Below are 27,356 nucleotides of genomic sequence, written 5' to 3' on the forward strand. Positions count from 1 at the left end.
CTTGGTAGTTTTGGTGTTAAGTAGATTTGTTTTCTTGTAATTTTGATTAGCGAATGCTAGGGGGAATACAAAATCTAGATAAAGAAGGGCGGCTAGGATGTGGCTGGCTAGCTAATTAACTGATTAGCTGACTGGTTTTGTCCTGGTCACCCTGTGGGTCTCTATATACAGCAACCTCCACGTGGTGAGACCTGGACACCCGATATTATTTGAAGTATGTAATTGCTAATTGCATCTCCAGTAATGGTCAGATGATATTATCAATTGCATACAAACTAATATCAGCTAATGGCTGTAAGATTTCTCGTTTATAAATAAATGAAAATATGAAGACTTAGAATCAGAATTAACGCATATTACTGTAATTATTATCATAAAAGTCTAAAATATATAAAACATAATGAACAGTTTGTCATATAAAAATCCTATACGTTTCTATTCTTAAATATATTTTTATTTTGAATCATATTTATATTATTCAGAATCTAAACCAGGAAGAGTGTAGACGCAGTTCAAAAGATTTTCGTCGTTTCAAAAAATATAATTTTTGAAATGACAGAAATCATTCAAACTGTGTCTGCTCTTTCTCTGATATACTTTCTTTAAAGTCATTTAAATGCAATGAAGGACTAGAGCCACCTACCATTCTCTGAAGAACTACATATAAATGTCAATTCAAGGTTTACATCTGAGCTTTGATCTCCTGCTTATTTTCTATTGGATCCAGGTAAAAGTGCTCTGTGGTTAAAACATTTTAAAGGCCGCAAATGATACAGTTACAGATAAAACATACATTTACCTTGACATAAATATATTTTGAAATATTCTTCAAGGAATCAATCTTATGCAAATATACTTTCCTTTTGTAACAAAACAGAATTTTTTCATCTTGGATAATGAGAATGTTTGCCTACAAAAAATATATATATTATTTGAAATCAACTGGAATATGTATTGTTGTGATGGGGTTAGTTATTAAATTTATAATTCAGTTTGAAAAGTCTTTGATTTACTTGAAATAATAACCTTTATTTTGTATATAGAGGTTGTTGGTTTATGTACCAGTTACGACAAACATCAAAAATTTTACGTTCTGGAATACCTCCTAACGTCTTGAATTTAGAACAATCCCATGCACAATATATTTATATTGATAATCCCAGATATAAAGGTATAAATTTTTGAAACGTAACATTTCATTAGCATTGAGGTTATAATTTCTTTAATGCTGTCGATTATTGCAATTTCAGATGTATTCATGTTCAGAACAAATAATTTACAATCATCTATAGTAGAGCAATCGTCTTCTTTCAGTCATACTATAATGAAATGGTGGAAATCAGTAAATCGTCATGTGGCATACAAATTATTATATATGGCACAACATGGTGATAAAATAGAACATCTGAAATCTATCTACATGCTAAATTCCTTAAAATATTTAAAAGGTATTTTGTCATTAATATGCAATGGTCTGTAACTATGCAAGCATTTTTTAATTCAAATGTAAATATTACAGATTGGCATTATAGGCACATTGCTCAAATGTTAGATGCAAGAACAGCAGTGTCCTTAGCAAGAATGCCAAATGTTGATTTAAGGTATTTTTTAAGGCCACCATATCATCACATAGAGCATAAATTATATGTATGTACAATAGAATTTTACAATATATTTACACATATTTATGGAAAGTGTACACAATGAAATATTATATTTTTTTTTAGGATGTAATAGAAAAAATACATATTTTGCTGCTCTATTTGAATAAATTATCTGAAAATACACATCCCTGTTTGATCCAGTTTCTTAATAAAAAATTTAGAGATTCGCATCGTGTAAGTATATAATATTGTTTAAAAACCTTAAAGTTCTTCTGTAAAAACTATTTTGTGTGAACTTTAATTATCTGTAAAGTATAAAACAAACAGGATGGTTTGATATTTGATCACGATCTAACAAGCATAGGATTGGCTACTGCTCCAGCCATAATATGGGATGAAGATTTATTGCAGAGTTGTGTTCAAACATTATGTCATCATTCTTCTCTTGATCAGTATAGTAAAGGTAAACTAATCATATAAGAAATCTGTTTCTGTTTCTAATTTTCATATATTTTCTTTTTATATTTAGATATTGTAGATGCTGGAGGTCTCCCAATACTAATGATGATAAAGAAAATTTTTAAAGATAATATAAACATGTGTATATTACTTGCAAAAATAATTTCTAATATTTCGCTTCATTCAGAGTATTTACAAGAGATATTTCAAGCAGGTAAATAAATTGTCATTTTGTTATTCTTGAACTATTATATATTACTGTAACATCATTGTTTACTGCAAGGATGGATTGGCACATTAGTAGAGTGGTCTCTCAGTTCTGACATAAGATTATCAGCACCTGCAAGTCGTGCATTAGCAAATTTAGATATGGACGAAAATGAACGTATTAGATATCCAAGGCGTATTTATCTTCTCCACCCTCTACATAAAACTAAAACAAATACAAAGTTAGACGTTGTTTTTCTACATGGACTTCTTGGTGGTGTATTTATAACATGGAGGCAGAGAGATGAAGATATATCTGGAAATGGGGTTGTAGGTTTGTTAGTATTACAATTAATAAAATTTATTGTTCCTTATGTGAATTTGATTAACTGCTTTACAGCGTTTAAATTGAATAAGTATGAAATACGAGATACCTGTGTTAATATCGTTTCTCACTGTCTTAGTTAAATTTATAAATAATTTTAACCACAATGTTTTTTATAGATCCTTATACAATCGACAATAAAAATGATATTGTTTCGACCATGATAGGCGAGCATCCACAGGAGTTTCTGAAAGATTTAGCTTATGACTTGAAGAAGCGTGAATGGGATAGATTAGGACATGATTTTGAAATAATCTTAGATGATTGTCCTCAAAATACTAATCAAATAGCATGTGGACCATATTTTTGTAGCGGGTAAAACGTTGTTACATATATTTTATTTGTAAAAACATACGTATACTTAAAAATTTGATATTTTAGGAATGATACTTGTGTAAAGAATAGGGATCGCGATAGAAAGCATAGAACGCAGTGTTGGCCTAAAGATTGGTTACCCGAAGATGTACCATCTATTCGAGTTATTGGAGTAAATTATGACACAAATTTGTCATTATGGACTCCTTTGTGTCCAATAGAAAGTAGAATGTAAAAACCAAAATGCGTCCAATGTCGTTTCACTTGTGTATTTGTAACTCATTCATACTGTTTATTTTTTAGTACCACTCTAAGCGAAAGAAGTGAAGAATATAGCGGAAAACTAGTAACTGCAGGTATTGGAATGCGTCCAACAGTATGGGTATGTCACTCGATGGGTGGTTTACTAGTAAAAAAAATGCTTGTTGATGGTTCGTTAATTTCTTTGTTTTTAAAGATCATTAAATAATTATTATTGCTTCATGAATGTTGGAATTAAATTGTACGTTTAATTATTTTCCTCACAGAATGGAAAAATGGCGATAAAAATAATATATGTAAAAATACACGTAGCATAATATTTTATAGTACACCCCATCGTGGTTCTCGGGTAGCAGTTTTAACGCAAACAACACAAATGTTGGTGTGGCCATCAATGGAAGTGCAGGAACTTCGTGAAGGTACATTAACATTTTTATAATATCACTTCTAAATTTATTTTAACGAATACTAATGTCTGCAGAGTCACCCCATTTATTGAAGTTACACGAAGAATTCCTGAATATGTTAAAGGAGTACCCCATAGAAATTGTTACTTTTAGTGAAACTAAACCTACGCTTCTAACTGCATTAAAAGTTCCGTTTCAATTCGTCACTTCTAATTCAGCAGGTATGTTTTCCGAGAAACTTGTTTAAGGTATCTTCGGTTTCCGAATAAACAAAAATTTGAATAATTATTTTTAGATCCTAAAGTGGGCGAGTTCTATGAAATTGCGCAAGATCACTTATCAATATGTAAACCAGCTAACAGGTTATAATTTATCTGAATTTTGTATTTATTCAGAACTGTAGGATTCTAAATTGTACTTTTATTTTTTATAGACATTCCTTCCTATATCAAAAACTTGTGAGTGTACTGAGACGTCATGTAACACCGCATGAGGAAAAAAATGTTTTTCCAATTATGGAATGGCTATCATTGCCAGGTAAACTGTTTTGATCATGTACATATTTGTATGTTTCTGTACATACATGGCTGTGAGCATATACATTATACCTGTGTAAATTCTTATTACCAAAAACTATTTTTATATATATATATCTAGTAAACAAAGTAAAGCTGTAAGAAGAGGAAACAAATGAGCACAACAAATTCTTTCTTCTTTTAATTATTAATAACGATAATTCCAATTCAAAGAGAACATGTTTATATTACAAAAATATTACGTTATTTTTAAATACTCACTTTACGTCACTGATCATTTTTTATTTGACTAGAATAAACAAAATTTCTATAATAAGAGCGGTAAAACTGATCGAATTGTTCAATAACAATTTTCTGGAATACAATACAAGATACTATTTACTCAATATTAAGTAATCACTATACAAAATACTATACATAAGTGTAGTGAATCCTAAGATAAAGTAATGTAAAATGGTCGATTATTTTATAAAATGGTACTTTTCATTGTTTAAGCAAAATATACATGACAGCGTGGTAAATCCCTACGACGTATTTACTTAAGGCACCGAATAAATTAAATAAAAGTAGTGTTGGTAGAAATTTTGCTTTATTACCGTCAACTTTAGAAATTCGTGTCATAATCAGGATGATGACGACTCGACAAATTTGTCGTACTGTCGTAACCACCGTATTTGCTACTGGTGTGAGATCCGTTGTAATAATTGTAGCCATTCCATTCGGATCGCCAACTATCGTACATATTATATTTTTTGTTGTCTTGAAACGGTTTTTCAACGAGTACCTTAACATTACAAAAGAATAATGTAGTTATGCAAGTATAAAAAATATACTACCTACAAGATTACACGAGGTATTTTTGGAATTTTACCTTATTAGAGGTTGATTCAAAAGACTTGTCGTTCCAAGAAACGTCTGGGTCGGTCCAAATTGTATGTACCGGTTTCGAGAAGTCAGATCTGTGAGATGTTATATTTTTTGCTACTTCCTCTTCGTAAATTGCAGACACAGATGGCTTTAATTTCGAAGCATTGTGCCGATTCACCAGCTAAAACATCGAAGTACATCGCAGTGGGTGTTAATCTTATACATATTAGCATTTTGATGTTTGTTCAAATAGCGTATATACTTACAACTGAGACGCCAAATATAATGATGAAGAGTAATCCACCAACACCAATTACGATCACAGCAATGGCCCATTGTGGGAATAATTTATCGTCTTTTTCAATGTACCGGGGAGTAGTAACTTTAGGTATTACTAGAAAAAGAAATCATTTTTTTTTACTGAACAACCTATTAATTTGATAAAATAAATATCTACGATTAACGTAACGTACCCACGAAGTCCGTATACTTCGGATCGATTGTAAATGATCCTAGCTTGATCGAGCCTTTGGTTTTCGTATCGTTCCATCTGTTTGCATTGTACGTTCGCAATGAATCATGGAAAATAACCTTCAACTCTTGTGTGTTAACTATCTGTTCCAAGTTGGCTAGTTCGATAAAGTAGTCTACCAGTATACTACCCTCGCTGTAACACGTACATTTATCGATTAAAAATGTAACTTACTATTGCAATTGCAACAGTTTTTGCACGAAGATAGATACTCTGAATCCTTATTACCTGAACGAATCAATCCTTATTTTCTTGTACCACTTCGTTAGGACCGACGATTTTGAAAATATGAAGTTCATCTACAGAGAAAAAGCGAGGAAATGTTACGAAAATATGGAGAATATAATGTAGAGCGGGCCACACAAATTGCAAGCTTTGATTAACTCTAATCAAATCTCATGCATTGTACGAATACACTTTTTATGTAAAAGTTGCATGATTTGAAGAGACACATTATGCAGTGCATACGTTTCTTTTGTAGGTATATGCATTTTAAAGATTTCAAGGTCAATTTCGTTATATTAAATAGAATTTATTAAATAGAATTATATTAAATAGATTTTGTATGTTAATATATTGAAGAACATAGAATTTTGAATAAAAAAGTTTTCAGTTTAATTTACTTTTTAATAAAAACCTTTATTATACTTAACACTTTTAATTTCTTTCTCGACAATTTACTTAGCGTACTATCGATATCGCAAGTGCGTCTATAACGTTCGTAATTCTGTACAAAAGTTTACTATAATGTACCTTTTCAAATCATGCAATTTTTGTATAAAAAGTTTTTTCTTATAATGTATACTTTACGAGCTGATCAAGGTGTATAAGTTACGTGGCTCACCCTGTATATTTAATAAGAGAATGAATAAAGTACCTCGTGTTCAATTTCATTGGCAAGTTTCTGCCATTCTTGAGTATTTCGATCGAGTAATTCTGGTACCCAGGTCGCGTTACCGATTATCCTTATAGTTCCAGCGACTTCGCATTCTTCCTCGCAAATTCCTGGAGTGGTAGGTCTAGACGTTGTTGTCGTGGTAGTCGTGGTCGAGGTGCTCGATGTTATTTCTGTTATTGGGATTAGCGACGCGTTTAAGGAAGAAATGGTCGCAGTACGCGCAGCTTCCAACAATTTTTCTATCGAGATTGGGGTCGTCGAAGGAGTGGGCCATCCAGTAAATTCTGTAGTAGCTCTATAATTTGATTTTTTAATTTTAATATGAGTTTGGATGTACTTTTTAATTTAAAATTTGGATATGGCCTTTGGATTACAATTTCGAACATTATTTTTGTTAAATTTAGCGACTGGTAGCGTTTGAACATATAATTAAATTTAATAATGTTCTTTTTTGTTTCTATAATAATAGTATTATACAGTATTTATTTTGTCTATTAGAATCGTTCTTCGATTAATATTTATATAATATTTCGTAATTCAATATAATGATGGGGACGTACAATTCTATCTCAGTCAGTAATAGATAAGAAAATATTGCTTGTCACAGCAAAAAGACGTAAAGTAAAGTGTTAAATTAGAACCTTAAATTGTTAATTTAAATTGTTTGATTCTTTCGCTACGAACGCCGGATATATCTGGCACCCATCTAATAACATTATATGTGTTACTTATATAATTACTTATATAATTACGAAAATGTTAATAATTAAAATCTCACCTAGTTGGCCATCCTTTTTGTATTTTTGGCGTGACAGCGACGCCAGGCGCATCCCCCCGAGGTGGTTGTGGCGTAGTGATCTTATGAATAGGTTTCCTTCCTCCTGGTCTGCTTGGAAATACAATTTTTAAACCGCCTGGTTTCATCGTCGTAGTAGCGATGGACTCTGTTACTGCAGGTACATCGGACTCTGTCGAATTCTGAACGATTACTTGGACGGTCTTTGTTTCCTCATCAGTGGCATTCTTCTTCTTTTGTTCATAATCCCGCGGCAACAAGGACGAAATATCGAACTTGGATTTTGCGAAGAGATCCTGAATAGTTTTCTCGGGGGATTTTTCAGATGAAACGTCCACGGGTTTCGTCGTTGTCGTCGTCGTCGTCGTCGTCGTCGTCGTCGTCGTCGTCGTCGTCGTCGATTCAGATTTCGCCGTCGAACTTCCTTCGTTCTTCTTTTTAAAGTCAGGTGGTAATAACGAAGAAATATCAACCTTAGATTTTGCTAGAATTTCGCTCAACAGGGAGCTCTCTGTGACAGGCGCGTCTTCTTTTTTCAGTTTATACCCTGGTGGTAAAAAGGCACTGATGTCTTGTATGGCAACGTTAGGCTTTGCTTTCTTCGTAGTAGAAGCGGAGGTAGTAGTCGTCAGTTGAGTTGTGGTCGCTACAGACATCGTTGTGCTTTTTGTGGGCCATCTAAACAGGATTAATCAATTTTTATTTACCGCAACAACTTTAATAAGGAAAATGAAGGCTCTTCAAAGAAGAAATTGAGTAGTTTAGCGGAAATCACAGAATTCTTACGCAGATGGAATAGATCAGAGTAACAAAGAGTCCTAGACGATTGTAAATGTTGTTTCATAAATAAATGACATCCTTTCTTCATAGCTCAATACAGTAAAAACTGACTTTTCCATAATCGAATATTGTATAGAAATTAGTAGTGCAATCTTCAACAAACCTGTTTATTTATTTGATGTATCGAGTCACTCTCAGAATATGGCATTTTAATTTCTTATTAATAGAGACTGTAGTCTGTGTGACAAATATTAACATCAGAAAAATATGGACTCAAATAAACTTACTTGATTGTTATGTTGAATATTGCACTAAGTGTAGTTTAATCTGTACTTTTCTTTAAAAATATCGTATGTTAGTCGATTTATATTATGCTAATAAAGAATAGCTGAAATTAGAAAAAAGGTCATTGTAAAAGATATCCACTAACACTAATTAATTATAATTTAATAATACTGCTTGAATTTTAGTGTTTTATTTGGTTCTTGAAAGGAGGCAGGATAAAATTAACCATCTTGTGGCTTTAACCACTTCCTCATAATTCTTTCGAAATCTTCGTAGCTTTGTAGTATGATTTCTACATTTCCCTAAAGTTCATTAATAGTTTCATTTCAATGAAGAAGTAGTTGAAGGCACAAGATGATTAAATCTTTCATGATGACTTTCAAGAGCTTGTTTGGTATACAGATGCAAGATCTATGCAGAAAAGTGAATATGACAAATAAAACAGTAAGTTTCAAGTATTATTTTTGTTTTCCATGCTTCAACACACTGACCTATATATTTCAAACTTTTATTTAAATAACTCAATTACAATTAACAATGCTTTCACCGCATTTTTTGGTGAAAACGATTGACATAGGGATTTAACTATATACAGGATGTTAAAAAAAAAGCATTCAATATTTATATGGCGTATAGGGCACACTGTATTGAGTAAAAAAAGCTTTGGTAAACATTTAGTAAACAACAAAGGTCAACCGTTTTTGAGATATAAACATTTTTGTTTGCTAGTATCATGACTGACTTATTACTGGGTTTTCGATATCTATAGAAGATTCTCCACGTGTCCACCGCTCATTTCTGTAGACGCTTGGCATCTTCTTCTTACAGACTCGCGAACTCTCTCGAAAATCCCACATTTCTGTCGAATTATTTGACAAGCATCGTGGATTCCGTTACGTAGTACTTCTAAGTCATTTATCGGCGTGGAATACACTTGGCTTTTTAAATATCCCCATAAAAAGAAGTCCAGAGTCCAATCCACCTTTGACCGAACACCGTGTTTAAGTGCTCTTTCATGATACTACCAAACAAAAATGTTTATATCTCAGAAACGGTTGACCTTTGGACCAATGTTTACTAAAGCTTTTTTACTCAGTATAGTGTGCCCTATACACCATATAAATATTGAATGCTTTTTTTTGAACACCCTGTAAATAAGTTGCCGCTTTCTTATTTAACCCCTTCCTGTACTTTAGCAAGTCAGACTCGCGACGAGATACTTGAGTATTGCGATTGTTTACAAGCATCAGTCTGGTCTGTTTAGCGCGCACCGGTGCTTACCGCTTGGGCCCGAATTTCGACGAGCTAAATGGCACGGGAAGGGGTTAATTTCAAAGATACATGTAGCAAGAAATATAATAGGTATTTACCCAAGTTATAAAATCACCCCGTACAAGTTCACATTAAAAAGAATGCTGTAAAACACTCTCTAACCTGAATCCAATTTTCGAGGGTGCAGAAATCGAACCAGGACTCTTTGCAAGATAATCTCGAGGTAGAAGCCCTTCCAGACTATCAAGCGTCGTTTCTATCCGTGGTCTCGGCGTGGCGGTACCGTGGTCGGTTCTCTTATCGTTATAACGACGAGGCACGAATTTACTAATAACCGGTGTCTTAGATGTCGTAGTGAACCTTCGTCGATTATTACGATCCCTGTCGCCGAGAACGTCCAATTGGAGCGCGTTACCAGCAGTTCTGAAACCCCCGGCGAGGAAGCCGCTGGACAGCTCCGATTGAACCCTGTCCAGCTTGTCGATGATGCTTTCCGTGGACTCTGGCGGCGACGACGTCTTCTTCTCGGCGCTAGGGTTGATCGGCTCTACGCGATCTATCACAGGGAATGGCAAGAAACGCGCGCCGGAAATGCTGCGACTGGTTTGGACGGATGCCAGGATCCTGGAGGAGTCCTCGGTTGTCACATCCGTCACAGGTTGTTCCGTCGTCATCATGGACGAGGAGGAAGGTGGTGCAGCAACCTGCTCGGTGGTGGTTGGCGGAGAAGACGTTGGAAAGGATATAGTGCCGTTTACGACGCTCTTCGTCGTCACCACTGACACTACTGCTTCACCGATTAGGATAGAACTGTCCCCCGACGAATTTGCTTTCGCGAAGGAGAAGGTTTTGTCGCTACCCTCCATCGACGAACCATCCTCAGCGTTCGTCGTGGTGATTCGAGTGTCCAGGTCTGTTTCTTCGACAAGATCCGATGTGGAATTGTTCGAACCTACCGTGCTAACGAAGTCCGTATCCTCTTCTTTTTCAGAGGAATGGTGCTTGTCTTCTTCTGCCTCTCTCAAGGCGGTTTCTTCTTCCTCCTTCTCTTCCTCTTCTGCGTCTGGGTAGTCGAGGGCGTCTGTGTTGGCTGCAGAATTTTTAGAATTATTACGATGGTTTGTGTGGCACAAACACAGGTGAAAGCGCCAATCCGTTTAGAATTTAGGAAAATCTTTCAGGGTCGAAGAATGTTGATATATGTGGGATTTTTTTTTTGATGATATGAAATGTTTAATGATCAATATTGCAGATATGCAGTCAAAGTACGTACTTTGAATAATATTTCTGGCAATAAATCGTTCCACCGTTTAGAAATTTATATGTTGACTCTTTGAGTCAATAGGTTTAGAGAAGAGGATTTTATGGAGTATGTTTGGAGGCAGCATGATTAAAAGGAAATATCTAGTATATTTTTAAGAAGAAGAGATCATGCTACTAGAAGTGTGCGATACTGTAGTAAATTTTACACAAATAATACAGAAAAATTGTACAGAATCTTCAATTTCAGGTAGTACCAGTATCCTGTTTAGAGAACATCTTAAAGAAACATCTTTCACTGGTACTATTACTGTGTTTATTTATTATAAAAATCGTGTGAAGAATTATGTATAGAGCGTACATAATTGTTTTGTAGGCATTATCCTAAATGTATCAGAAATATAAAAGACGTGTTCTAGTAATTTACTTGATTTTTCTAGTCTGGAATATTTACAAATTTTTGTCGATAAACCTAATTCTATGTTACACCATTATAATTTGCTTCCTACATAAAACGTTTGTAGAAGTTACAGTTACACAGAACTTTGAGTAGTTTGGTTGTTTTCTAAATATCAATTTTCTCTATGAAAAAATTATTTCTTCCGTTGAATGAAGCGTTTGAAAATAAACATTAATTTTGGGAAAACAATAATTTGCACGTTAAAATGGCGCATGATCATCGCATGTCTTTCTCACACGTACGGTACTTTCCGCGACGCAATGACGACACACACTTACGCAATAAGAAACGCGTTTAGAAAGATGATAATTATTTGATACTGTTGCGTTACATCATGGCGACACAAAGCGGACTGGATTGTAGTTCGCGGAGGATAAACGATGATTTCACGTTGTCGTTAGGTGCAATCGATTTCAGTAATTTATTACTCGCATTTCTAGTTATTATTGATATTGGTATTCGCTACCACTATGTAATTCTAATTTGTTGTTTTGTAATGATTAGTCACATAATGGATCAAATCTACAGCTCGTCACGTAAGAGAGTAACGTTGATAAATAATTTCTATGTTTCTAACAAAAGGAAGCAATATTGAAAACATCGTTACCCTTTCTATGTATTTTATTCATATCTATATAACGTTTATATTGCAAAAGATCTAGAAAAATGTTTCATGTGACAGCTGCACTCTTTTTAGATTCTTTTAAATTACCAGGAAAAAATATGTAACCTTTATATTTTGTATTTATTATTGCAGAATTGTCGTTTCAGGTTTCTGTGCCTTTACATTGGTCTGTACAGCTGCCGAAAATGATGATATAATTTCTTTGAAAGTGTATTTATAAGTTATAATACTATGGTGATATGAAGAAATTGTAGTCATTAATAATATTCTATGTGACAATTTATGTAAAAATGATAACTTTCAAACGGACCAGATACATGAACAATAAGTCACATTACCATTTTTATATTATTTTTATATAAAACTTGTACAATATAACGGAAGTTTACTAACTAGATGTTTAAGAATGTCCAGAAACTGTTCTTCGAGTAGCTGAATAATTCATTCTGGCCCACGCAACCATTTAAAAAGAAACCGTAAGGTAACGGAGCAATTATAGTAGGAAGTTTATACTACAAAATTGATCGATAAATTTTAGCCAGTCTCCAAAATAAACATATCAGGTATCGATACCAATTAGGCGCTTTTAATAATTGAGTATAAATTCAGTCAAAATGCACTTTTACTTTAACGTTATCCCCAAAATTTGTTGGTAACAAGTATTTCAATAATGTGTGTGTACTTGTGTGTTAATTTATACAAGCTCGGATGTTTTAGGAAAGGAAAGCGTATTGAGGAAGGACAATACATTTTTTTCTCCGTTTTGAATAATCAAAACAGAAGTCATCTAGTATCAACAAATTAAAACTTTACATTCTGATTTTTCAATTCCTTAATTCCAAAATTCCTTAATCCAAAATTGAAAATTGGTTTCAATTAAGGAACGCATTAAATACCGTCTAACAAGTCAACAAGAGGTAAGACAAATTAGCTATCCTTACCTACAGCTTCGTATCGCGAACGATTATTATTCTCGTAATCGTCGTAGTAATAATACGCGTCATACTGACTCGTTGAGGGGTCCTCAACGTAATCTTCATCTCTGGACGTCTCTCCTGTCTTGGAATTTAAGGGTACCAGGGGATTTTCGTGTTTCGCCTCGCCGTCGGTGATTTTAGAGAGCTTCGCTTCTTCGGTATCCTTCTTCGGATCCGATTCAGTCTCGTACTCATCTTCGTACACTTCTTCGTCTTCTAACTCCTCATGTCCACCGTTCTTCGCGTTCGTTTTCGACGACTCCATGACGTTGTTCTCGTCCAAGGAGCGTGAAAATTGCTCCCCTGGGTTGCTGGGGGGAGAGACATTCTTCTCCGGTTGTTCGTACACCGAATTCGTTGGTATCAACCGTGAAAATTTATCCCAAGACACGGCCGTCCCTTAAAATAAAAAGGAAACATTAATTTAATCAAAGAATGAAAGCTTGGTGCAAATAAATGGAAATCAAATTACTCCTAGTCTGTAACGCAAGCCTTCATGTATTTAGTTATTTTCAGAATTGCATTAGATAAAAAGTAAAGACATATTAATAATATAGATAAACTCTGTCTATATTAACGCTTTGTCGTTTCGAATTTTTTAATTTCAGTACATTTTGGATAATTTCATTGGATATAAGGTCAATCTTTTTGATACTTACGAGAATATTTTCTTATTTTTCTTAATACAAACTTTTTTTCTTTGCAGTGCATCAATTTTTATTCGTTATAACTCTTTCTTTATTATACATCAGGCATCTTTATGCCATTACAATTTTACTCAATGTAATTTTGTAAGACTTTGTTTACATCATTAATATAAGTTTATTTCTATCTTATGCACCACTGAAAATGATTGAATACTGGTAGCCAATAAAAAACGAAATAGCTTGAAACAGTAACAAAGTTTTATGTCAATTCTGAGATCACGTCTTCTAAAGACTCCAGGAGCTGTCCTAGAGTTAAATATCGCGTTCCGTGGGAAACTGTCCCGAATTGTTTCCGAAAGAAAGCGAACGCACTTTCCAGTATTGTTTTCCCCCGTGTTTTGTAATGCCGTTTGCACGAGGAAGACTCCGTTTCGTTTTCTCAACTTCGTGGAAATCTCGGTTGTAAACAAAGTCTTGAATGCGTTTGCGCTCCTTTGCACGACACACGCAGTTAAATAATCATTCTTTTCACGCTCGTTAACTTAGACAGGTCGAATGTAGTCCATCGCGAGTCGAGAGGCAATAAACGAGTAATTAAGTGCCGTGCAAGGTGAGAATTGATTACGAGGAAACGGTAGAGTAACCGTGACGAACGACATTTTCTATCGCGTTGGACGTAATCGCATTCGTGGTCTGGCTTTCGATTAAAAAAGGCATCGCTCCGCTTTCCTATCTTATGTGTGCAAGGCATCCAGGCTGAAACTTTCTTATCGAAAACGAAGAAATGATTTTCACTTGTTTGGAACGTAGGAGTAGGCAAAACAAGCATACTTTGAGCGTGGGGTACTTACCCAAGCTCTAATTTTCGTTAAGAATGTTTTATGTAAGTTCAGTTACGCTTGTATTATTTCTGCTACTTTTCTATGTTTTGCATAGGATTTCATTATGTTCAGTGGGTTTCATAACGTGTTGCTGTTACTTCAGTGATGGAGTATACGAAACAATGAAAAAATAATCTGCACATGCGTGGCCTATTTGACCTTGTTTCGAAGTTGTTGCCATTTTTGTACTTCAATAATGTATAGTTGTTTATTTTTATATGAAGTCCTCGAAATGGTTATCGGCAGACTGAATGCAAGTCTGCTGTAGTTAGTTTTTTTTTATGAAATTCTCGTTGTTTGTTTTCTGTAAAGCAGCTTTTGAATTGGTAGCTTTCTTCATTAAACATAATTTCCTATTTTCAATATTATAGTAAGTAAATTTCCACTTGGATGCTGTATCGATTACATTTGTTTGGTAACTATTTCCACTCTTTGTTTACTTAAAAAGGACCACTTAAAAAATCTTCATTATGAAAGCTAAATCATAAAAAATTAACTTTTTATTATTATTAATGTATTCGTTAATCTGCAGGTGTGTTTTCATTTTTCTTGGTTGGTCCATAGGTCAAGTACTTGTTTATCCCGTTTACGACTTCCTATAAATACGTTAATTTATATTTATTGTTAGATGAAGACTCTTTATCGTTTGATCAAAATTCTCTACACAGCCTCATGAAGAATTCCTGAACTGTTATGGGTCCTTGCAATACCAAAAAGTGTTCCCTACCTCTGGACCAAGAAAATAAATATTTACCAAGCAAGAAGCAAAGTAACTTGAAATTTAGAAACGTTGAAAAATGCAGTATTTTGCATAAAACTGACGTCAATTCAAATCGAACGAAATTCTGCCGTTTCTGGAATATTTATGCCCAAATATAAAATTATGCCAGCGTTTACGTTCTCCGTGCTTGGCCATAACCGCCACAAGCGTATTCGTATACCATGCAGATTTTTAGTTGGTACTATTAGATACAATAGCTCAAACAAGTTCTGAGAAATGGCCACTCAAAGTAACTTTTACTTTTTTAGTATGAGCTATAAAGTAGTATGCTATTAAATAGAAGTGCTCTATCGTATAGACAATTGTCAACATATGGAAAGTCGACAATTTGGTATACAATAGTAGAATAAAGTAAATACTTGTTTCACCATAAATACTCTCAATATCCTAATTCCTTCGTAATCGACTAACGAACCAAAGTACACCTGCACTTCGTATGACATTTTTCGTTGAGAAGAATCTGATGAATGCGTGGGTGGAGTTCGTTGAATATTTAACTGGGCACCCCGTACATATAAAGACGTTTAATAACGATAACTCGTATAACGTAGTGCAGTCTTACATATGCATGCAAAATATGTAAATGCGTGAGAGGCGAGGTGCAGCTAGAAATGCCGTTTTAAAAGCTAAACTCAGTCCGCGCAGCAACTGTAACGCATACATAACAATAAATAATTCGCCGCGGGCAGCACGCCCGAGAAATTTCAGGCAGTAACAATGGTCGAGATATCCTCGAAAAGGATTATATCTGCGGTCGGTTTCGTAACTGGAATAGTTCCGTGGGCGTGCCAGTGATGGAATCGACAAGGCTTCGAGGGCTTCGAAATCTGAGCGCGAATATAAATTAAGGCGAGGTTTTTACGCTGCACGAATGCGTTAATCGCGCGAGGTTTCGTAGAACCCGTTTCTCCGCGTACGGTTTGACTTTTTGTTTTTTCCTTCATTTCCAGGCTACTAAAGTTCACTTGCGCTTTTCAAGTCCGATTCGCTGGGTCTCGTTTATCGAGAGGTACGCGTTGAAGTTCTGTCGTTTATTTCGCAGGAAGTTAATTTGCTTCGACTTTCCTCGTGGTTGCCCCGGAAATCGAATGTATGCGGTTCATTAGTCGCGGCGAAAATTGTTACGTTACTGCTCACGCAGATCGCGGACATTATGTATTTATATCGTTTGGATTGATGAAAAACAAATGCGGATAGTACATGTTCTTATTCGTGGAATGAAATACTTATATTTTTAGATCGAAACTTAGGCGGATAGAAAGTTCGTGAAGTACAAAATAAGACTGCAGTTTCCAGTCTGTGTTATAGGGTGTTTGCAAATAGGAAAAACGTGTGCTAAACATGTGCAGAGTTGGACATATGGACTTACGCAAAATGAAATACTAATGTTTTTATTTTGAAATTCAGGTTGATAGAAAGTTCGTGAAGTACAAAATAAGACTGCAATTTCCAATCTGTATTACAGGGAGTTTGCAAATAAAAAAAAAACATGTGCTAGATGTACATGTTTACAAAATATATGCTCTTATGTAAAATGAAATACTAATATTTTTATACTCAAATTCAACTTAATAGAAAGTTTGGAACAGAACACCTTATAAAAATCTTGCAAAAAATGAAATTGACGTCATATTATTACATTACTTAATGAAATACATTCTCCATATGTTTCGCATATGTTTTCCATGCCAGCATAGGTCACGAGTGCATAAAATACTTCAGACTAGTTATTATACGTGTGTGATTTCTTGGCGAGAAGTACCACGCGATCAACTGTCGACGGAAATAACACGGCGCAAAGCAACGCGTATCCTATTTCACGTTGATGCAATTTCTTTCGGATCACGGATCGCTGTGAATGCATACACCTATTCTCAATATTTCCTCAGCGGTTCGAGATCGTGTTGCAATGTTAACGAAACGTTGGAGTCACTTTCCAAAAGTACACAGCTGAAACAGTTACTTTTCTTTATTAGTGAATGAACGTTTAGAGCTCGGCGATGATGTCATTGCCACGCATCGAAATCACTCCAACGCACGATACCCAATGGAATCTATCAAACGCATCGCATCGTCAACGTTGTTTATTGGAAACGATAACATTGCAAACGCGTTAGAATGAAATTAGTTATTAAAGTAATTCTAATCTAGTAACTAGTTTTTAATAAGTAGAAACTAAAGAAATTATGAGTTTTCATAACATAATGAATATCTAAAAAATTCTATGAAATATCGAGAATGCGAAGTTGTACAGTTATCGACATTTCACAATGTGTTGAAAAAGAATTTTTGAAAAGAAAAGAGAAATGTTTGTCAACCTCTCTACTCCTTCTTGTCTCCTGTACTTCCGATTAGGTCGATCATTTTCGTTAGAATTTAGTCAACGTGTATACATCTAAGAATACGGATGATATATTTGTTAGGAAAGTTTCTTACGACATAGATCCGTAACAAAATCTTTTACTAAGGAAGACATTCAACGATTTTTGTTTAATATAAAAAGAGATATAGAAAAAAATTAATAAATGCAAAACTTTCACTCTGTTTGCTAGTTACTAGTGTAGTGAAAATTTCTGATTTTCCTGTCGATAAGTATCGCTTCTTGGTTGTCTCGATCGATTTTTGATAAACACGTCGAACGTTGACGCAATGCCAAGTCGCTTACGCGACCAAATACCAGTTCGTATTTTCAGTGGAACTTGTTCGATACTTTCTCGATCGGGACAGCAGGAAGTGTCTGGTTGAATTCTAACGGGTGTACGTGCACGAAAGGAGCGAGAAGTCACGCGTGCCAGGCTTAGGCAACGAAGTAGTAAATAATGGGCCGAGTGCAGCCGTTCTCCTTTCGATCGTCCTTCGACTTGATCGCTCCTACTCTCGACATATACGTTTTACGTTCACACAAATTCTTAACTTCGGATTGCTTAGCGTAGTACCGATCACAGCTTTTCCACAGCACCGTACGATTTCTTAAATTCTATCTACTTATTAAAACCTGTTACTCTACCGATAACTAGTTATTATTGATTATTGGTCTGTTTTGATGACGTATTCTTATTTCAATGCCAATAATGTTTCTGTACTTTTCCTTCCTATTATCTCTTGATACTTCTTTGATTGATTTATTTATTTTTACTAATTGTAAAAAATTGTGAGACTGAAAAAGGTGTTACATACTGCTTACACAATTTCGTACACGAATAAATAAAAAATAAGTAAATAAATAAATAATGTACGAAGAAATAGATTGTGAATTGATCGGATAGAATCACGTCAAATATAGAACAGAGAAAGTAAGTGAAAATAATGAAAGGATATGTTATAACAAAACAAATATGATAAGGGAAAATAGATACCTAGTAAAAGAAATGAAACAAACGTGTTAATAAGTGAGGCTGCAACTGGATTTATGATACACAAATCAAATCTAAAATTTTACTGGATCAGGATAAGATCAGGGATTTTCTCAGATTCTTTCTCTCCAGATGCAATATTCGAGAAACACCTGCCACACGTATTGGAGTAGCCGTAAGATCATAACGATGCATTAATTTCCTCGTCTCTGTAGCCTGCTCTCTACGTAATCAGTGTTTATGGAAGCGCCCTCGTGCTCGCAATTTCTACGGTAGTTTCCTTATTGTAACTCCGTTCGCGTACCTGCGAAACCGTGAAATTACCAACTTTCATCGTTAACCGCGCAGACGCATGCTATGATTCGTTTAATGAATATTTATTTGCCCAATCAAGAGAACACTTTTACCCAGTTTCGAACCGAAGAATTTGTTAGCGAATGAATACGTTAACGTGCATTTCACTGCTCGGTACAACTGTACATTCAGATTACGTATATCAGATACTGAGAATAGGTACAATTAAAAGTAGCATAAATACACAATCGCCTTTGTGCTTCTCCTATCGCGTCTATTAGAATCGCATAGCATTGCTACATTTACCAAGCCTTTATCCGTTCGCTTCGCGTAAACGTATAAACGATTGTCGTGACCTCGCACGATTTCAGATCGATTAAAAACGTGTTCGCGCCCCTGTCTCTTTTTCCCTGTCGGCATCACGCACGCAGCGAACTCCATCGTGTTGATATTTTGAAATAACACGTTCCATGCTTATTGTACCGTGACTTTTCCTATACAGCGTAAAAATGTAAAAGGCGCGAGATTCGCGATACACGCAACGAAACCACACGCTCGTGCCATTTTCTGGCCTACAAGCCTAGTGAAAACAACGCCTAAAGAGGAAGCGTGGCTCGTTAAAAAAAATTCGACTCTCGAAACGTGCTTTCCATAAATGACCGGTATTAACCCACATAAGGATTAATTTTTTAAAGTTTCGTTATTCTGTCTTCATTTTGAACAATTATTTAACTTGACTTCGAGAAAATAGCCTCAGTAAACAACGGAAAATATCTCAATACGTTTAGAATTTATTTATATTACCAGCCCTTAGGGGTTGTAGATATGTTTGATTGTAGCTACTAAATTATGAAAAGGGATATGCAAGCATAATGAATGATAAACAAAAGTACCAAGGCAGGAACTGTTCAACATTCTGAATGATGGTAGCTGAAATTTATCATCTTTGGTTTCATGTATTTTAGAATATTTTGATGTATTCGGAGCCCAAAAATTCTGTAAACCACGTTAGATAATTCTATATGTATGTAGGTATTTTGATCTCTGTTTCGATTTATAACTTAAGAGTTAGGTTCACTAAATTCATAGACCACTGATACCATTTAAATTATGATTATGGAAACAGATCAGAAAATTAGGCCCTCAGAGGCTGTAGCTGTGTTTGATTGTAGCTACAGTACGGGTTTAGCAATCCCGAGGTACCCGAGCTATAAGGGGGTCAGTGGGCCCCAAATGACTCCCTCATTAGAGATGCAAGGGAATTATGAAGAGGCATATGTAAGCAAACGTAGATGGAAAGTAATGTAAAGCAAGAATTAAATGACTTTGAAGAACGAATAAGTGTAAGATTGGTACACTTGGTGTTATAGTCAAGTTAGATAACTTTGCACTCTTATAAATAAAACTCACTCGTGTTACTAAAAATTACTCTTCCTCGTTCGATATTAAGCTAAATGAATTCTAATTGTTTTTATATTTTAGAAGCCTATATACTTCCTACATTCTAATTAACGAAAAATTAATAGCTATTTTGGAATTTGTATGATGAGAGTTCCGAAAAATATTACTGTCTAGGGTCCTGTTGAAGGGTGACGCATCACCGAAGGTATATAAAACAGCATTTGAACACAATATGTTCGAAAACTGTATTTAAGATACAATCTAAATTCTTCTGGGAGGACGTCAAGCGTAACTAGGCTAGGTTATCATAGTGAAATCTGATATTTTCGAGTTTGTGATTTGTAGCAAACTTTGCACGCAAACTGGCACAAATAGTTTTCTTTTATTTATGTCAGTTTGTCTATGGATCTTCGCGAAACTTTCTCTACGGTCGGTATTTCAAAATCATCGCATTCACCGATAGATGAACTCGGTGTAATAAAAACCAACCAACCGTTAAAGAACTTATCAATGTATGTATCGTACTTTTACAACGATAACGACGTTGAAAAACTCTAACGATATTTAGATAAATACGGTGGCAGACATAGACAAGGTGGAAGAATATGCGTCGTCGATATCGCTATGCATATCGACACAAACTTTCTCTACAGAAGTTTCTTTTTCAAGGTTAATGACTCAGCTGGGAAAGAAGCTAGATCATTCGCCTTACTAATCCCATGACACTATTTATAGCGTTCGTGGAAATTCTATTTCATCAGTATTTCCCATATATCAGTATTTCCCATACAAGGTGCAACACTCACGTCATTCCTCGCAGAAATGTAACGAAAAAGTATACACATCACTGTTTAACACTAGGTTTACGGAGACTTCGTATCAGTTTTCTATTGCCAAAGTCGATTTATAAAAATTAATTAGAAGGCTAAGACAAAAATCAATTTGGATATATGGTTTCTGTAAAACTTTGTAAAATTTGGAATGGATCAAAATTACTGTGCTACGTAAACCTAGTTTAACTCAATGTCCACGATACTATTCTCAATGCACACTGGTCTCAGATAATTTATATTGTTATTACATCAGATGAGTGTCTTTCTTTGAAAATTATTTTTTAAACCACTTAAACCTAAATCTTTTCCTGCAATCTCGCTACTACAAATCAGGTCGCTGGTGTTTTTAGTTTGTTACTTTACAATTTGGATTTTCCCAATCCGATGAATCAGTTCGCGATGAACTTGGTTTCAGGATCTTACAAGAAATCTCACAAGCTATTACGACATTTATGAGTCAAATATTAAATCCTGCGTGGTAAAGAAGCGTCTAGACCTGGAATATACGACGCTACGAGTCATATTTCACGGAAATCCTTTACGCGAGAGCCGTTTATTCTCATTCATCTGCAACACGAACGTTGTTATATGTATTTACATTTACTGTTGACTCGTAATGCATCGATTAGCATTTCTATTTATAGCTAATTGTCTTTAATAGGGAAACAATAACACGTTACGCATCGTAAACGTGTGAGGAAAAATAGAAAAACAGAATGTGGAATGAGGTAGATGACCCCATTAGCGATCAGTTATCTATTTTATTAATTTTATTTTGATATATTAAGTGACATATTGATCAAGAGTTCAGACATCACGAGTAAAAGCATTTATTTATATTTCATATGTTTCTAGATTGTCCATCGATTAGTTTATAAAATAGGTATCTGGAAATCGTAATACTCACATTAACATGAACGTTGTGCATAACAGCAAAATAGACAACATCAATATTTTTTAAATTGTTACAAATATCAGATGTCATTTTTTATTATGATTTTCATGTAAGGAGTCGGATAATACTGCAAAACTAATTCAATTGGGAAACTAAACATTTTAATCATTTCAACGATCTATATTACACTCAAACATTTTTATCTGGTAGTCGGTAATATCTATTTTTATCAAATTAAATTCTTGTTCTGTCGGCAATGGGGTCATTTACCTTCCTTTGTGATCAAGCGATTAAAAAACAATTAACCTCGCAAGGTCTGAACTTTTCTCTTTAACTCGTCTCTATTTTGTTTAATATCTTTCTTGGTAAATAATATCAACAATGTGAATGAATTTATTTAACAAGAATTAATGTTAAGCAATGTTAAATCGCTAATAACCACTAGTTGTTGATGCGACTCTAAACATATATTTAAAAAAAAAAAGATATAACATAAAATTATCCTCCATACATGAAAAACAACACGGGAAGGTCGGTCATTGTTTGTCTCGTGTTTACGTTTCTTTGTGAGTTTGTTTGGTCATTTTTCTGCGAACAGTATGCATCGGTGAGGACCCAAAAAGAGAACCATGTAAAAAGTGCGGTCGTCGCAGCCGGATTGCATTCTACAGGCAACCCGAAATACTATTTTTGGATCGCTGGTATGTATAAGAAATGAGTACCGGTTCGTTCACTTTTTATAGATACAATGCGAATTAGGAAAATTGTACGCCGTTGAGAAGAAATGTCTACGACTTAACTCGAAACGGAAGCGCGAACAATTTCACTATCATTAGCGTATTTTGCATTGCAAATTACTCGAACCTCTTACTTTTTACTCTGATTACTTTAATCCACAGTTCTACTAATGCAATTACTCGGTGAATGAGTGGAAGATAAGTGAAAGGTAAATTGAAATTTGTTAATTTTGCAGATTTCGTTTGATGTTGTCTTGTTAGCAATCATTGTGATTTTTCTAATACCTACGTATAAATAATTGTAATGTTTGCCTCTAATTACATTCAAATTTGATTAGATATGAAGGAATTTGTTCAATAAATGGTTATATGAAACCATTTCTTGTATATTTGCAATTTAATGATTAAAACAAAATTTTAATTTTTACTTCTACAATTTTTACAGGTTTATCTACATATTTCAATTTATTTCTTTCAATGAGTGATCAAAACCTTACGTGTATCTTCCACTTCTTGCCCCCTATTGGAGAATCTTCTTTTAATGAGTAACCTCTTCAGGGACGATTTTTCTTCACGCTTTTCTTATATCTCTAAATGTACATCGGAAATAACATTATCAGTACAGCCAGACCATAAAATATTTACTCCTCTTGTTGAGAGATTCTGTAGTAAACAAGTTATTATCAAATTTTTGTTTTTTTTTTATTATTGACAGTAACTATAATTACATGTGGCACATTCATATGTGGCCAAGAGGTTAACATTTGAAGGGGTTAATATGTGAAGAGGTTAATATTTTCTTTCTTGTTATTCAGAGATCTGATGTGGGTTACAGTTGAGCATTATTTCTCCAATAGTCATTCACAATTGTCAGATGAATCGCTACTCATAAACTTCATTTTCAATCTGCAATCATAAATCAGTAACTTGAAATCTTTCGATGTTAATCATGTCTGATTATTTTCCAATTATTAATCATGATTACTGATTACGTATGAATACATTTCGTTCATTACCGCGATGAGGGCGCAATCAATCATTTCTACTTAGAGTGCCGCATACGTTGAGCTGGCGATGGTTGGTGCACAATATACATATGTACATGCATTTACCAATGGAGGAGTAATACGCGTCGTCAAATCGTTCAATTTTACTCACTTTTGTGTCAAACACAATATCGAATTAGTATATCCATTTTAGGGAATAGCGATAGCAGTCTGTCTCGTTATTGCGACCAACAATGGAGATCGAATTGCGTTATCACGGTTGTACGTAACTCTCGTATGGAATTGCGGTTCTATTGTATTGCGTATTGCGTGCCGGGTTACGAATTCAAACTATTCAGCGTTGCACGACGGTCATCTAACGTTTATCCTACTCGCAGGTTTAAGGCCGGATTGCATGAATTATTGCGCTATTCGTAATCACGATTCAAGAGAATTTGCGCATAACCTCCATGCAACCAACGGTACCTAAAATCTGTACATCTACGTTCATGCGCCGAGCGAGACCTCGTCGCGAAATTATTGCGGTTGTGGACCAAAAGAGGAAGAAAAAGGGAAAGAGCTACCCCACAATAAGGGTTATCGAACGATTTCAGCTTTCAAATTATTTTTCAAATTAATTTGATAAAGTTTGAGTTGTTGTCACATTATTATATCCGTATTCTCTTAACCCTGCAATACTAAGCTTATACACAATCCCGTTATCACTGTACCGTGCAACTGTATACATCAATTACACTAGTTTACAGCCAAAATGTACATTTAATGCCACAATTCTTTTCTTATGTATTTTAGCCGACTAAACTCGAAAATTGCAAGACAAAATTTTTCTATGGATATGTTTTTTTTTATATGAATTTTTTCATTCTTTTTTCATTTTTTTCTGACATACTAATGGGTACCCATTTCTAATCGAAATTAATTAAATAAATGTTTCCTATATAAGTAGGAAAAAAATACAAAAGCAGAGTAAAATTGGGATTTTTGTACCTTTATTCAATTGTTCCTAACTCCGGTATTTATCCATAGATTTTCTTTAACAAAAGCTTGTTTCTTCGTAAAAGTGCGATTTATACGTAACCAATAAGAAACTGGACATAATTTGACAATTTCTACTTTTCCATGGTGATAGAAGAAACACGCGTGTTCTATTTTAGCCTACAAAATCAAAGTTTCTCATATATACTGGCTCGTAACACTTAAATTATTGAACCAATTGGAAAATAATGTAAAAAACAATTGTTGAAAATTCGATTACCTTTAAAATGGCGTCTTGTGCGACCCAATCAGACGTTTCTAACTCGAGATATGGCCTAAAATGTGAACGTATGTCAGAAAAAAATGGAAAAAGAATGAAAAAATTCATATAAAAAAAACCTATCCATAGAAAAATTTTTTCTTGCGATTTTCGAGTTTAGTGGGACAAAATACATAAGAAATAAATTGTGGCGTTAAATGTACATTTTTTTTTTTATTTTGTAAACTAGTGTTATGGAAACGAGTAAAAACGAAGTATAAGTGGTAGAAAAACTATGTTATTTACGTACAATTACTATCAACCATGTAATAGATAATGCAAACAACTTTCTACTTTATAATCTATTACCAATCTTTGCAATAGGAATGGCAAATAAATTGCAACATTCAGTTGAAATTTCTCACCAGAATGAGATTGAATAGCTCGTCATAGTATTCCAGGGTTAAGTAAATAAATTTTAAGGGATAGAAGCAATTATTTTCTAAACAAAAATGAATTTTTGTTCGCCGCAAAGATGGCGTAACTCCTTAGGCCAGAAAGTCTAAGACCATTGAATCGTGACAGTCATACACCGCCGAGTTGTTCGATTACGTAAATACCACCTACTCGATCCCCCCGCGGTTACGTTGTCAAAATTGAACGGAACCTTTCAGCGGTCACGGTTGAATAAACCCCGGAGGCCCAACGGTAGTTACAAATCACGTGGGCAATATAATGTACACCGAGGAATCCGAAGGAGTATCTCATAGGGCAGTAAAAATTCAAACGTGGCAACCTGAAACCTCATAAATCTCTCGCGACGCACACGTCCACGAGGACGTTCGCGTTTCCTCTGATCCCATGCTTCACCTGGCTTTACCCGTGAAAGGATTGCGCGCGATTGTTCGCCATTGGGCGTGCTTTGGCGGTAGAAACGCGAAACATAATCGTACATTCGAATTCGCTATTGTTCCAACAGGATTCGCGCGTATTTTTGAACAAACGAATTTAGCAACATTTCTGGCCATTGTAAACATCATTGGAAACTCTTTGTGCACTTTTGGAGAAGTTGTACAGGACTTGGATCGCGCATAGTGTCCTTTGTTCGAAGGTATCAGGGGAAATGTACAGCAACATCTACGAGAACTTCGTTAAACATTTGTATACTTAATCAAGCAACTTTTAAATGAAGTAAATGTTAAGTCTGCACAAATCTTCGATGGCTTCTTAAAGACACGTAATTTCAGGGCGTAATATTAAATCATACTGATCATATTATCAAATAAATGCTAGTCTGTTATTTGTCATTCGAAGTTTTTAGTTGCATCAGAATTACGTTTATCTTTATTTCTAAGTAGCGTGAATTTCTGCGTCTTGATCAGTTGCTCACCCAGAAGGGATGCAAAGTAATTGTACCCCTCTGCTACTGCTGCAAATATCTGTTTCTTAATCATTAAAACTTTGTTACATGCAAGCGTGGAAGTAACCTGCTGTCGTAGAACGATACTTCAGTGATAAAGACATCTACGATCAATGTAGGTATATGGGTGTATATGGGTGTATGTTAACACGATTGCGACTAAACAGCTGAGTGGACTCCAATGAAACCTTATAATATTAAAGTTTGAGATTATCTCTTGTAATTTATTGGTTTTCTTGACATACATTCGTTGTTTACAAATATTTAAGAGAATGTTTAAAACAAATCCTAAGGAAAATTACATTTTACATAGAAAAATTTAAATAAATCTGTTCTCAATCATCTAAATTGAACGTTTGAACAACATCTGTAAACATTTGTACACGACGAACAATTTTATGAATATAATATCAGTAAATATATCATTAGTCGAGTAATATTCTGACATATTTGTTTGTGTTAATTTTTAGTTGCTGTCCCCTCGTTGGATCTCTGGGTGCGCAACTGGTCTTAAGAAGAACGGTGCAATAATAGAAACGTACCCTGTTGACAATCGGTCGCGAGGAATGAGCAGACGAGTAGCGTGCACGTCAGGATAACATCGACGGGTCGGTTAGCATTCGCTTTGCACCTCGACATCTTCCTCTGGCACTGTCCGGATCCACACACACACACACACACACTCACACCTCTCTCTGTTAACACTTTTTTGTTGAATATTTAACAATAAATTTCGAGGCAGATCGCCGGATCGTTAGAATAACGCTGTCATCGTAAACTGGCGCCAAAATCGGCGAATTTCACAGCGTTTTAGGGTGCGTCGTCGACGTTTCTATCGACGAACGACGGAGGAACGCATCCTCACTGGTAAACGAGACGTTCGCGAGCACACGGCGCGTTTGTCACTGGCCACGGGTAGAAAGCAAAATCCCACTTTCACTTGGTGG

General features: G+C 34.9%; 2 protein-coding genes across 4 annotated transcripts; one reads left to right on the forward strand and one right to left on the reverse strand.

The window, feature by feature from the left end:
• The first annotated feature begins 169 nt into the window (after window positions 1–169).
• On the forward strand, window positions 170–4,434 carry LOC128872093 (protein SERAC1). Of its 2 annotated transcripts, XM_054114432.1 has the most exons (17): window positions 170–727; window positions 878–967; window positions 1,044–1,171; window positions 1,251–1,448; window positions 1,520–1,647; window positions 1,728–1,838; window positions 1,932–2,067; window positions 2,134–2,277; window positions 2,347–2,604; window positions 2,775–2,970; window positions 3,037–3,201; window positions 3,274–3,401; window positions 3,498–3,650; window positions 3,713–3,859; window positions 3,934–4,000; window positions 4,072–4,175; window positions 4,296–4,434. In XM_054114432.1, the coding sequence occupies exons 2-17, from the start codon at window positions 897–899 to the stop codon at window positions 4,313–4,315; spliced, it is 2,154 nt and encodes a 717-aa protein (XP_053970407.1). In that variant the 5' UTR covers window positions 170–727; window positions 878–896; the 3' UTR covers window positions 4,316–4,434. The 2 variants fall into 2 exon arrangements, with proteins under 2 accessions (XP_053970407.1, XP_053970409.1); XM_054114434.1 differs by lacking the exon at window positions 4,296–4,434 and having other exon boundaries at window positions 170–967; window positions 4,072–4,238.
• Window positions 4,435–4,769: 335 nt separating this feature from the next.
• LOC128872092 (mucin-2-like) lies at window positions 4,770–27,356 on the reverse strand. 2 transcript variants are annotated; one of them, XM_054114430.1, is made up of 10 exons: window positions 26,952–27,356; window positions 12,891–13,325; window positions 9,767–10,694; window positions 7,250–7,945; window positions 6,451–6,766; window positions 5,802–5,872; window positions 5,515–5,708; window positions 5,308–5,435; window positions 5,046–5,222; window positions 4,770–4,958 (listed from the first exon to the last, which is right to left on the reverse strand). In XM_054114430.1, exons 1-10 carry the CDS (start codon window positions 27,046–27,048, stop codon window positions 4,779–4,781), a joined length of 3,222 nt encoding a protein of 1,073 aa, XP_053970405.1. In that variant the 5' UTR covers window positions 27,049–27,356; the 3' UTR covers window positions 4,770–4,778. The 2 variants fall into 2 exon arrangements, with proteins under 2 accessions (XP_053970405.1, XP_053970406.1); XM_054114431.1 differs by lacking the exon at window positions 26,952–27,356 and adding an exon at window positions 13,586–13,784.

The sequence above is a fragment of the Hylaeus volcanicus genome, chromosome 2 (genome assembly GCF_026283585.1).
Source record: "Hylaeus volcanicus isolate JK05 chromosome 2, UHH_iyHylVolc1.0_haploid, whole genome shotgun sequence".
Taxonomy (NCBI): Eukaryota; Metazoa; Arthropoda; class Insecta; order Hymenoptera; family Colletidae; genus Hylaeus; species Hylaeus volcanicus.